The following is a 13,227-nucleotide window of genomic DNA, read 5'->3' on the forward strand; positions in this document are numbered from 1 at the left end:
CCCCCCCCCCCCCCCCCCCCTATTGAAAACAGTAAGTCCTAGCTTTGCAAAACAATACTACAACAACAATAATCGTGAAACAAACAGATTGAATGTTTTACATATTCCTGATCTGCCTCAACCATATTAAGCAGCTTCTTTTCTGGTATCAGGAAGACGAACAAAAACAACACATACTTACAAAAGTAACAACAAAAGTAACAAATTACAATGTGAAACACAGTCAAGACCTAACTCAGGATTTATCAAGCTTCTTGTTTCTGTCATTTAATTTCTTCCTTAGTCAAGATAACACTATGAACTGCCCCATTAAACATAAAAGTGTTGGTGAAGCAAGGTGCAAAGTGCTGCAGAAAAAGTACCACTACAGTCTGTCACTTTAGACCAATCACAATTGGATCATAATATGAAAGATGTATTTACCCAGCTGCTCAGAGAACCATTGTGGGAAATGTGCACTAATCTTACTTTCACTTATATGATTGACAGAAGGGCATGATGACGACAACAATGAACCTAAACTGTTTCCATAATTTGTCCATGGTTATATTATTATTATACAAGAGAATTGTTTGACACCATTGAGTCTGGTGCTCTTCTCGTCATGATAAGGTGATTTTATATTTTTTACCTCTTCATTTTTATACCTCTGACATGTCTTGAAAACTCTGAATGTGTTCTGTCAAAATAACATGTACTGTCCAGCTCTGCAGGAGATACTTAAAAATATCATCTTGTCTAACACTAACTTAAATGCTGAATGTAGGTTATTTCCACAACCTTCGGTAAGATGAAAGTAGCTTAAAGCTGGGGTAGGTAATTTTGAAGAAACTAGCAAGACGGACAGATTTTGAAAGCCACTCCCCCAAAATAAATTTGCGTGCAATAAGTGCATAGGCAGAGTTTTTTGTCTGAGCATTTGATTTATTGCTTATTGTAACAAACAATGCTTCTGAAATAAATTGCCTAGCCCAGTTTTAAGTAATAGTGTGATTGCTGTATTTTAACAGCACCAGAAGGACGGTTCATTATAGCTAACCAGAAATTGTACGTTTTATACTATAACAAAACTTAATGGTGTCCAGCCCATGTTATGGCATTTCATTGAGTGCAAATGTACATTTGTCTGTCTGATGGTTGCAATGATTTCCTGTGGTCTTTTGCTAATTCCAAATAGTCTGGGAATCCTCCATGATGAATCATTTTATTTTAGATTGTCTTCCTTAGATCTGTATAGACAGCTGGACACACTGGAAATAAATGTTTTGTGTAAACAGCCAAGCACACTTTAATAGAGGTTCTCAGCTTGCTGCTAGTGTATTCAGACATGAGTAGTAAAATGTCTCTGCATCTCAAAACTGTGCACACTTAGATTGTGTTTTTGTGTGCTTTACATTTTTCTAGGTTGGAAAAGTAACATTAGCAGATCGCAGCATTTGACTGTCTCATTTTACTTTTCTTTCCGAAGGGCCGTCTGTTCAACAGATATATACTGTATATATCTATACTTTTACCCCCAGCTCTTTGAACAATAAATCTGTATTTAATCAAGTTTGTCAACATTAAGAGTTTATTTTTAATTATCCCCTGGTATAGTCACATAAAACGACAACATGTATATAAAGACACATTGATAGAAAATACTACAGTCCAATTCAATATGCTCTGGGAGTTCACTGCTACAGCCTTATTTGGTCTAGTACAACCAGCTTATGGAGGCTAATGTTGATAGATGTTGTTGACATGACTACCTCAGTTTGCTGGCTTTATAACTCTTCTCCACTTGTACTTGTCTGACACTATGTATTTACGTGCTGCATACTAATACTGCATAGACTATACTAATTATCAAGGTCTACTGTTTTGGTGGTATATGCAAAACAAACATATTTAACCATTTTATATTAAAGGAAACCTATGCAACATCATCAATCAAGCTGACTTCCACTGCCAATTAAACCTCACAAAGAGAGACATCAAAATATCTTTAAGATTTAACACTTATATTTTGGGTTTTATGTCACCACTACCCACAGCTACTTTGTGCATTTTATTGTGGGAAAATTGCGTCTTTAAACAAGCACAGCCAGTAGGCCTGTACTTAGACACGTTTCCAGTGTGACCACACTTCATACTCAAAACTTGCTTAGAAATAGTATGTGGTGTGAATTTGATACACACCTGATGGCAACTTGTGACCTGCTTGTCTGGTTGTGTACTGGTTGTGAACATTTCAACACATAAACAGATTTTTTGCCTGTATTTTTATTTTTAGAGGTCTGATATTTAAGCCTATCTAATAATTCACAGAAAAAAAAGTAAATATCAGAAATATGTTGCTTTTTTTTAGTTCCTGTCCTGCAACCTATCAACCTGCCCTGTCCTTGCGACCTCTTTTGATCTTAAACTATCTTAACAGAAAATACTAAAATGATGTAGGCTGTATTTTGTCGGGGACAGAAGAATGCAGTTGATTGGAGAGCCAGCGGCCGGGGGCGGATGGGGTGCAGTACTCAGTGTCTGACACTGGGTGCTGTTTGGGAGGGAAGTCCTGCTGTGGTGCTAAAGAGCAGGCAGACCGAGGTGCGACGTGGAAGGGCAGAATGACACCCATGTATTTTATAACAACACCACGAGAACAGACCGTCGGCTCTCAGCAGGAGGTAACGCTGAAATGTAGCATGTTGGCAAGCTGACTCGCCTCTTGTGTGGAAGAGAAGTCGTCGTCATGGACGGAGGGTTGATTATCACTTTAATATCGGTTGCGATGTTTGTAGGATCTTTTTTACTCGGATTCATCCCACTGTTGTTTACACTCTCTGAGGTAAGTGTTTGTTCTCCTTAATTTTATTTAACTCCCTCGGTAAGTAAATTAACCTCCCAAAATTATTCAGTCACGATGCCCCAATGACTGAATGGCATCAAACTTAATTTTAAAATACAGCGCTGGTCTTCATTTGTGCCTGCATACACTTGACTGCAATGATTTACATCCGTATATAGTATTTTTGTGATCATGAAGGAGCCTCATCTCAGCATTATTATGGCTCATTATGGTAATGTGAGAAATCTACAGCTGTTTTGTCTCAAATAAATCACGGGGAGGGGGGGAGAATCCCACTGATCAGCTGAAATCATGTGTGCAGAAAAGCCTGCAGTTTGTCTCCATCCTGGGGGCAGGACTTCTGTGTGGGACAGCACTGGCTATCACCATCCCTGAAGGAGTGGGCTTACTGGAGGAGTCATGGAGAGGTGAGCAGTGCAACCATACAAACTCCAAATGCAAATATGAAAAATGAGCTGGAATCACAACCTTACAGTCCTAGCATCTATCTAGATGCTTCCCTTCCAACCCCCTTTCCAACTGATCACATATAATCCTCTCCACATGTCCTCACCCAGCAAATTTACACCTGTGTTTGATCATAATCCCTTGATGATGAAGCACGTGGCGGTGCACGCGGGCTTTGTGGTCGATATGTATGCCTTGTTGTCTTTTATGTGGATTTGATCAAAAGCTCTTCCCGTCCTTTAACATCTCTCCGCAGCACCCACCTCCTCTGATGTGCCATCTGCTCTGAATGCCAGTGAAAAAAATACAACTTCCACAGAGAGAGCCCCCCCACCTCGGTTCTTCATTGGGGTGTCTTTGACTTTCGGGTTCACCCTCATGTTTGTAGTGGATCAGATCGCGAGCTACTTCTCCATGCGTGGCAAGTTGGCAAAACTCTCTCACTCGCTTCATTTTGCAGAATGTCAACGCTATATCTTTTTATTTACCAAGTGCAATGTCTCATTCCAGACCAAAGGACTCGCTTGCCTAACAGTGTCGGCATCACAGCCACGTTGGGGCTGGTTATTCATTCTGCAGGTACACCGCTTAACATTTACTGTACATTTCTGATGACTTGTGTTTGCCCAAGGTACACAAGGTGTCTCCTGGAATACCAGGCTACCAGCATGGAAAGTACCCGACAAAGCACTGCAGTTGCACATGTCCACATGTGACTCAGCATGTGATTCCTTCACTGTTTGAGGCTTTTAAATAACTTCCGTTTTCTGAGGCTGTAGCACTGCCTGGAAGCTTTAGCAGGGCAAAAACAGACACAGCCATCAGACTGATGTGCTGTTGTAGAGAAAATACACAAACATCCATTGGAGAAGTAGACTGCGGTGAACATTAATAAGACTTTGTTGTTTGCATATAGCTGATGGATTTGCTCTGGGTGCAGCTGTGTCCACGGGCCAGGTGACGGTGCAAGTGATAGTATTTTTTGCCGTGATATTACACAAGGTGAGGTTCGCCGGAGATAACATTTTAGTTAGTATTACTGATAGCAAGCAAGATATCATTGTGCTGATGATAAAATGTGACCCATCTTTTATTTTTGTATGTCCTAGGCACCAGCAGCTTTTGGTTTGGTCTCCTTTCTGATGCATGCAGGCCTTGAAAAGAAGTACATTCAGGGACACTTACTGGCCTTTTCAGCTGCAGCACCTATAGTTGCCATTGCCACTTACTTCATATTACACGCAGTAAGAAAGCACACATCAGCCATCTTGTGTCTGTGAAAGAAGACTCATTATATCCCAGTCATAATACAGTTTCAGCTGGTGGCTCGGTATCCTTTTATTTAATGTGTTTGTGTCTGCAGTCTGGCAGTTCATCTGAGAATCAGCTCAGTGCGACGGGTGTGGGAATGCTCTTCTCGGCTGGGACTTTCCTCTATGTGGCCACAGTGCACGTTCTCCCTGAGGTCAGCAGCGGCAGGACAGGCCAACCCTCCTCTGACCTCCAGCAGCACACTGGAGTTGAGGCCCACCAGCAGCGACACCTGGGGCTCCTGGAGAGCCTCACTCTCATCCTCGGGGTCGGGCTCCCGATGGTGCTGGCTCTCGGGCTGCATGATGAATGAGAAAAAACACAGTGCAATTAACTTCAGTGCAAATGGCATGGTGCCACCACGCCTGAAAGGACAACAGGGAGAACCTGTCTTATATACTATACAGTGTAAACTGGGTATGGTATGATGATGGAGCAGATAAAACGTGCCACTGAAGAAAGTTGACCACGGTGTGTTTTTGTCTCTGTGAAACTTGCCTTTGAGTCCAGCTATTATTTGTGTATCAGTTATGTGTCTCAAGAATCTGATACTGTGGCTCATCTATTGTCCTCGGTGGACTGAACTTCCATTCCAAGACTGACAAAAAGGGCGCCATTTGTTGCCAAGTTTAAATTCAATCAACTTTCTCAAGGCCCTTTCATGGCATCCCAGTAACTGGATAGATTTACAGGAACAACCAAATAATCTGATACTGTCTGTTACCCAAACAATAAGAGATCTAGGTCGCACATTTTTAAATCATTTCATCTTAGTTTGTTTGTATAGTCAGGTCTTGAAATCAGGTGCAGACTTTCAGTCTATCAATGTGCAATAGTGCAAATGACTAGGACACAGGATGTGCTATTTTTGTGCAATCGTAGAATTTGTTTCATAGTTTTGAAGCTGAGAGTTTGTATCAGAACAACTGATAAAGCCTCTTGGGTGTGAGATGGAACATCAGCAGAAATATGTAGGTAGTCCAGCAGCTCTTTGCACCTGTAAAAAAGAATATGTGGGTCAGACAGAAGCAGGTGGCTGAAAGTAGGTACTGTACACAACTGGGGCTGTCAAGTGGGTATTTCATAGATTGCTTACTGAATTTATGCCTGTGTCACTTTTAGAATCAGAGTTATCTAGTTTGAATCACTTCTGCTGTTTCTTCTTTCTTTTAGCATGTGCAGATATTTACATCTAATAAAAACATGTCTGCCCATGTCATGATGGCATAGTCGACTGCTTAACGTCTTTCCCCCACACAAACACATCTTTTGACGCAGAGGTAAACTGTCTGATGCTACTAAATTTTGAATGGCCAGTGTGTCTTGTTGTAGCTGGAGGTGTGCTAAGTAGAGCCGTGTCAGTGTTAAATACAGAGATGGAAACAAGATGTCAGAATGAAGGCATTTTACAATTTAAAGCATGATTTATTCATTGCGATGTAACAAAACATTCAAATACCATAAAGTTATCAAATCTGAGAAAAATACAAAACACAATCTGATTGTTAGAAAATATCTGTTATACAGCATCACTCCACTGATGGTTGAAGTCAACATGCAACAGCTGTTATTGATAAATGTATAAACATTCTTCTTGAGTCCATGAACTATGATTCTGCTTTAATCTTGTAATTTCAGTAAACATTTTGCTTGATCTGCCCCACTTAAAACATTAAAACATGCTGCTTTATAGTGTGATATGATACAACACAATGTACAGCTAAACATGACTCATTAGTCTGGCTTCTTACTCCCTCACAGCTCATACAGAGCACTGCAACTTGGCTCATCCTCAACGTCCCTTATTTCTCCCACAACTCCTCTCTTATCTGCACTCCACTGGCTGCTAATGGCTGCTCGTATCAAATTCAAAACACTGATGTCAGCGTTCAAGCACCCCAATGGCTACAGACCGCAATTTTAAACCTTCACTCTCCAGCCACTGCTCGACTTTCTTGCAGGCTGGAAACTCGGACCAACTTCCAAGTGAACCGTAGAAGTTAATCTTCCATCCAGTCATTTTAGGGGTGTAATGATACAATGCGCCATGTTGGAACACTCACAGTGCAAACTGCTTATTGGATGCATGTGTCGAAGCAAATCAATCATCAGGTGTTTATCTAAGAAAAACAATGCAGTGCTGTGGCTAGATGTTTGTTTTTACTATACATGGAAGCTTACTGTAGTTGTACTGTAAAGCATCGGGTCTCAACCTAGATTTCAAATGCAAGGTGTCCAAATATAAATCAAAATAGTTGCAAGATTGACAGGATACAAAATTAAGCAAAAACAAATGTCTGTTATGCAATTTTCTACCAGACCTTTCTCTAAGTTTGACATTTCATAGAATATTTTCTAGAAAATCCATCTGGTTGTATTGTTCACAGCTCACAGGCATATGCAAGCTGACGCGAAGGCTCACAAGACATTGCTTATGTTTATTGGGGTCTGAAACTGACATTATGAGTCATTACACCCCTAAAATCACAGTTGTGAAAACTGATGTGAACATGACATATTCCAGGGCCCCTGCGCAGCTCTGGGCCCCAACATTCCTTGGTTTTACCACATGTACATACTTGTGTGGTTCTTCCTTGCTGCATTCCTAGATTGCCAATAAGAGCGATGTTTTTCTGTGTTGTTAAGAGAACTCTGAATTCCCTTATTCTTCTGCAGCTCCGGCTCTAAGCAGCTCTGGATGAGTGCAGCTATTAATGCCTGAACTGTACTGAAGCCTATGAGAAGAGGTGCGGCTGTGGGGAGTCATTCTGAAGCCAGGATGGGAGTTTATCATTTCTCTCCTAGTTTCATGTGGCTCATGGAGGCAATCAGCTGAGCATCCAGAGCCATCTGATCAAAGGTTCGACTGTGCGTCTGCTTTCTAACTCTCTCCCTCATGTGGAAGGAGGCCAGAGTGAGCCTGTGCGCCTCCTCCTGTATCTGCTCTCGCTGTCTCCGCAGCTTCTCCCTCCTCCACTCCTTCATGGAGATGCAGCTCTCCCTGACCTTCCTCGTTGCCTCCTCCTCCCTTTGCACCTGCTCTCTCAGCCTCTGGTGGCGGAGCTCCCTGTGTTTGTTGTGCTGATGTGTCTGCTGAGCTCTGGCCCTTTGCTGTGCCGAGGCATGCTGGGCGGCTCTCTCCGTGCGATGCTGGCTCTGCTGGAGCAGGGTCTTTTTGTGCATGAGCTCCTGGACGCTCTGCAGCTCGGCCCTCAGCCGCGCTCTCTGAATCTGCTCCTCCTCCCGCGCCGCCCGCTCCTGCAGCTCCCTCAGCCGTGCCTCGGTGGCCTGGGCATGTTTCTCGCAGGAGAGTCGCAGCTTCCTCTCATGCGTGCTCCTCATCTGGGCCTCCTCTTCCTCCCCCTGCTGCTCTGCCTCCTGTTTCAGCAGTTTGTGCCGTAGCAGCTCTCTACGATTTTCCTCCTGCAGCTTCTTCCTCTCCTTCTTCTTCTGCAACTCCTTGCTCCTCCTGGCCTTCTGCTCCCTCTCCGCTGCTACCTGTCTCTCCCTCTCTCGCTCACTCATTTCCAGCTCCTCCTTCTCTCTCAGCAGCTTCTCCTGGTAGCGTTTGCGCCCCTCTGCCTCTTTCTGTGCAGCCTCTATCTTTTCTCTGCATTGTGCCTCCACTTCCTCTTTGAGCCTCCTCCAGCGGTCTTCTTGCAGCTGCACCTCCTGCTCAAGTTGTCCCGCTTTTTCTTTCTCCTGTCGCTCCCTCAGCCTCCTGCGGGCCTCCAGCTCCTCATGCCAACGTTGCATACTCTGCTTCAGCTTCTTCCTCCTCCTTTTCTCTGCCTGAGCCCGCTGCGCCTCCTCCAGCCTGCGGGCCTCCTGTCGCTCCTGTTTCTCTTGCTGACAGAGCTTCAGGCAAGCCTGCTCTTTCTCGTGCTTCACCAGCATGAGAGCTGCTATCTTGCGGTCTCTCTCCGACACTGTGACACACATCTCCTTTTTTATGTCCTTGGTGAGCTTTTCCAGTTTCATCTCAGTGGCTGGGGAGTATCTGAGGTCTCCCAGACTGAAGCTGCAGACCGTGCTCCTGTCCGGGTGTCTGTTACCAACAACCAAACAGGAAGACCTGCTCACAGATTTCCCTTTCAAGCACAGATCTGCATATGGCATGGACCTGGTTGTCTGTCCGTCCGTTGAGTGACCCTTCAGTTTCTTGTCAGGCACCACTTCCAGGTCTGACACTTTATCACTGCCTGGCCACCTGTCCCCAGCCGCCTGGATAATCCTCTCCCTCTCCACACGGCACATTTGTAAACGCTTCATTCTCTCTTTTTCGTAGGAATCATGCATAACTCTCACTGCTTCAAAGGGCACGTCATTCTGTTCAGCTATCACCTCGTTTAACGATTTAATCAGAAGTTCAACAGGTTTGACACCGAGCCGTGCACAGGACTCCAGTGAGCGGGGGCTCGTTAAAACATACGGACTCCTCTGCGCTCTGGCCGAGTCAAAGTTGTTCAGGTCCAAGCAGGGCCCAGGAGAGGTGGACGTCAGCTCCCCCATGATAAAACAACAGTTTAGTTACCTGGGGTCAGTACTGCTTCTGCTCCCATGTTCCTCCACTGTCTTTCAGCTTCCCGGCACGGAGAGGTCATGGGGGGATTAGCTGCGGCTTTCCAGGCGACAGTCACTGTCTCTACCTCAGCTGCTGAGGCTTGACATGTTTCCTCTAGACATTTAAAGACAGCTTTATTTACACTAATGGGAGAAAACATTAAATAAAAGACCTCATGTCTTAGCCAAATAGGCTTTATAGGCTAATTTAAAATTAGGCTATTAGTGAGTAAAATAATTAATAGCGTAGGCGTAAGCATAATAGGCTATGTAGATAATCAATAATAGTGATAAATAAGAAGCCTAAAACCACCACAGTGATGATATATCATGAAAAAAGGGACAAGTTCTGCATTTTCTAGGCCTTAGATCAATAACTTAACTGTTGTGCAATTATTTTAAGGTACATTTTCTCAAATCTATAGGTGTATATCGCCTACCTTTGAATAAACCCCTGTTAACTTCTTTTAATACCAAAACAAAATAAAAATAATAAAAACCTCTTGTGCCATTGTATGAAGCATAGAAATATATGCCGCCACTATAATATTTTAGTACAAAGCCTCGCTTTCAGGGCGGATCTCTCACTTCAATTCCATTCAGTATGCTTAAAAAACAAAGGTACAATTCATAAAATCAAGAGCAGAGCAGAATCCAGTGCTCTATGTGTGTGTTTGTGAAAGACTGGAAGGTGTGTGTGCGTGCGTGTTCACGCTGTGTTTTTGTTTATTTTATTTTGAGTAAGAAAGGACAATGCACATTACAAAAATTATGTAACATGAGCACTTGAGTCATCCATTTAAGTGTGCCAGATTTAGCCTTACAGGCTCATTGTCATCTGCAGTCCCTGTCAGGTTTATGGGATATAAAAAATTTATTTCCAAATCAAATAATATCAAGGCTATTAGTCAGGTTTTACCAAGATAAATGTCATAGGCTATACGCTACCACCCAGGTTGACTGATGTATACAAAAAATACCTATATATAGCCTAATTATTACAAACTATTAATAATAAGTAATGAAGGCCTATCATTTGGTTGGGTCTCTTTCTAGTTTAATAACTTTCTCAAAGTTTTCCTTATATTTTTGCAATCATTAGTGAAATTAAAATCTAATAACTGTCAATTAATCAGACATGCCATTAATCTTATCCACAGCTTACGCTAAAGTGCAGCCTACACCATCATTATTATGAAGAAACATTTTAGAGAGAGAGAAATCTGTTGAATATTGGATTTGGGGATTTTCAAATGCCTTTTGGTAGCTCTGCATGCTGTCTGATTTCCGTCTAAATGAATATGTGATGTTGTAGGCCTACAGTTTACTGGCTTTAGGTCTATCATAGCTAGCGTGTGCCCTCTTCAAATACAGTAATCTTAACTGAAATCTGATGTAGTGTGAGTGGGATGACTGTGAACGCTCAAGACAATAGATCCAGATCTGTTGTGGCAGACCTAGTATATTGTACTACTGCCAAGAACTTAGTGTGTAATGGCCCAGAGAGTCTCCTCCTAATCTACCATTGACTACTGGCATGTAGCCCACAGAGCTAGACGCTGGGTAGCACTTGTATTTGCAAGCTTTATCAAAATTGCGTCTAGGGGGGAATTCAAGGAGAGGAAAGCAGGTCTCCACAGACTTGCACCTTTAGCACCAATAGGTTTAAAATGTTTTTTCCGACCTAGAATAGGAAAAACATCTTAAGGACATAGAATTTAGGGGCTGTAGGGGCATGTACCTACCAGTATCCAGCAACTACTGAATTGTCCCTAGCAATAATTTTGATTAAAACAATAAGCTAAATATAACCAGTGTTGTCCCTCATCGTCTAGTCAATGTATTTGGTACACAAACGGTTAACAGCTCTTGTTCTCTACTACAAATCCAATGCATTTTTTAAGTTTTGAAAGATTTCATCCTTTTTGATCTTGTTTCTACTTTTTTCACATTTCGATTGAATGGGTTAGTTCTGATCTATGCCAAATAATCATGCCTCCTGAGTCCCTACCATAGAAGACTGTTTGGAGTTTATTTGATGGAATAATAATCTCATTGTAACCGCGAGGACAACCAGTGGAACTGTCTCCTCTGTATCATGTCTTGTAAGTAAGAGCGTGAGTCTTTTAATTTTATCAGCATCAGATCACCTGCTTTTTAATCCAAAAAGCAGGTGATCTGATGCCCTAAATGTTCCAACATTATCTGAAACGATTTCATCTTTAAATGTCTTCTGATTTAAAAACAAGATAAACACAAATAATAACAGCACCAAGCTAAAGTTCAATTAAATATTCAAATATTTCTATATATTAGAAACTTTCGTGTACAAATGTATGTTGTTGGCGCCTGTGTGGATTTTAATTTGTCTGGGTGATCCCAGCTCAGCCTTGGTCAAGAGCTCCAGGGCTACTCTCTAGGCCTTTCTCATTTCTCTGTTTTGTGCCTCCTCGATCCTCTGGCCTCCTGCCTGTAACCTGGAAATCGATCTCAGCATGCCATCTTGAAGGACATCTCAATTCCTAAAATGCACCTTGAGGAGCCTGTAGCTTTCCAGGTGATTTCTTAATTGTGTGCTGTACTGATGTACGCTATGCGTGTTTTCTTTAATGATTTAGGCTATTTCAATGAGAATCTGCTGACAGTCATTTGAAAGTTTTCCATGTTTAAGTAATGTCACCGCAAATATCATGGGACGTTAGGCCTAAGCAGCAAAACAAAAAAAATCAGAGGAAACTATCCAGAGGAAACAGATTTCAACTTTACACTTCTGAAATAAGCTACATGTTTAGACACTGTGATGAAGTTCAGGGACTGATCTGGTGGACAGGAGCTTTGCTCCAGTTTCAATATGAACCGAGACTGTGTGAAACTGTTTGGATGTGTAGAATAACACAGAACATTATGAACATTAGATACTGACCGATCCTGTCAGCGTGTCGGGATAATAATAAAAAGTTATGCTGCTGTGCTTCATGAATAAATGCGCACAGCTAATTTCTAAATGGGGAGATGTTTCACCCTATTTCCCCCACCTGCTATTCACAATGTTCATCTGGATTTCTATGTAGTGCATGATACTGTAATCTGTGACTGTTGTTGCTTTCAACATACTATAATGTTTATCGCCACCTCGAGATGTTTCTACAAGTCATAATGTTGACAGACATGTTTCTGGATTGTGAAGATATGATCTGTAGCCTTTACAGTGAGGAAAATAAGTATTTGAACACCCTGCCATTTTGCAAGTTCTCCCACTTAGAAATCATGAAGGGAAAAAAAATCCAGAAATCACAATGTATGATTTTATAACTATTTATTTGTATGATACAGCTGCAAATAAGTATTTGAACACCTGTCTATCAGCTAGAATTCTGACTCTCAAAAACCTGTTAGTCTGCCTTCAAAATGTCCACCTCCACTCCATTTATTATCCTAAATTAGATGCACCTGTTTGAGGTCGTTAGCTGCATAAAGACACCTGTCCACCCCATACAATCAGTAAGAATCCAACTACTAACATGGCAAAGACCAAAGAGCTGTCCAAAGACACTAGAGACAAAATTGTACACCTCCACAAGGCTGGAAAGGGCTACGGGGAAATTGCCAAGCAGCTTGGTGAAAAAAGGTCCACTGTTGGAGCAATCATTAGAAAATGGAAGAAGCTAAACATGACTGTCAGTCTCCCTCGGACCGGGGCTCCATGCAAGATCTCACCTCGTGGGGTCTCAATGATCCTAAGAAAGGTGAGAAATCAGCCCAGAACTACACGGGAGGACCTGGTCAATGACCTGAAAAGAGCTGGGACCACCGTTTCCAAGGTTACGGTTGGTAATACACTAAGACGTCATGGTTTGAAATCATGCATGGCACGGAAGGTTCCCCTGCTTAAACCAGCACATGTCAAGGCCCGTCTTCACTTTGCCAATGACCATTTGGATGATCCAGAGGAGTCATGGGAGAAAGTCATGTGGTCAGATGAGACCAAAATAGAAGTTTTTGGTCATAATTCCACTAACCGTGTTTGGAGGAAGAAGAATGATGAGTACCATCCCAAGAAC

At 42.4% G+C, this 13,227-nt stretch overlaps 2 protein-coding genes and 1 long non-coding RNA gene across 4 annotated transcripts in view; 1 reads left to right on the forward strand and 2 right to left on the reverse strand.

Moving 5' to 3' along the window:
- The first annotated feature begins 2,546 nt into the window (after nucleotides 1-2,546).
- On the forward strand, nucleotides 2,547-5,820 carry LOC123984052 (zinc transporter ZIP9). The gene is made up of 7 exons (XM_046070660.1): nucleotides 2,547-2,824; nucleotides 3,147-3,252; nucleotides 3,549-3,713; nucleotides 3,803-3,871; nucleotides 4,209-4,294; nucleotides 4,402-4,536; nucleotides 4,656-5,820. Exons 1-7 carry the CDS (start codon nucleotides 2,729-2,731, stop codon nucleotides 4,914-4,916), a joined length of 918 nt encoding a protein of 305 aa, XP_045926616.1. The 5' UTR covers nucleotides 2,547-2,728; the 3' UTR covers nucleotides 4,917-5,820.
- LOC123984050 (coiled-coil domain-containing protein 177) lies at nucleotides 4,601-9,115 on the reverse strand. The gene has a single exon (XM_046070657.1). It carries the CDS (start codon nucleotides 9,113-9,115, stop codon nucleotides 7,394-7,396), a length of 1,722 nt encoding a protein of 573 aa, XP_045926613.1. The 3' UTR covers nucleotides 4,601-7,393.
- LOC123984053 overlaps nucleotides 4,601-13,227 on the reverse strand; it is a 12,928-nt gene continuing 4,301 nt past the window's right edge. Inside the window, exons 3-4 of one of the 2 annotated variants that reach the window (XR_006828358.1) lie at nucleotides 9,138-9,281; nucleotides 4,601-4,901 (exon numbers count right to left, since the gene is read on the reverse strand). This is a non-coding gene — a long non-coding RNA (uncharacterized LOC123984053). The remainder of the gene's footprint in view (nucleotides 4,902-9,137; nucleotides 9,282-13,227) is intronic. The other variant, XR_006828357.1, reaches the window with a different exon arrangement.

This window comes from Micropterus dolomieu, linkage group LG15 (genome assembly GCF_021292245.1).
Source record: "Micropterus dolomieu isolate WLL.071019.BEF.003 ecotype Adirondacks linkage group LG15, ASM2129224v1, whole genome shotgun sequence".
Classification (NCBI taxonomy): domain Eukaryota; kingdom Metazoa; phylum Chordata; class Actinopteri; order Centrarchiformes; family Centrarchidae; genus Micropterus; species Micropterus dolomieu.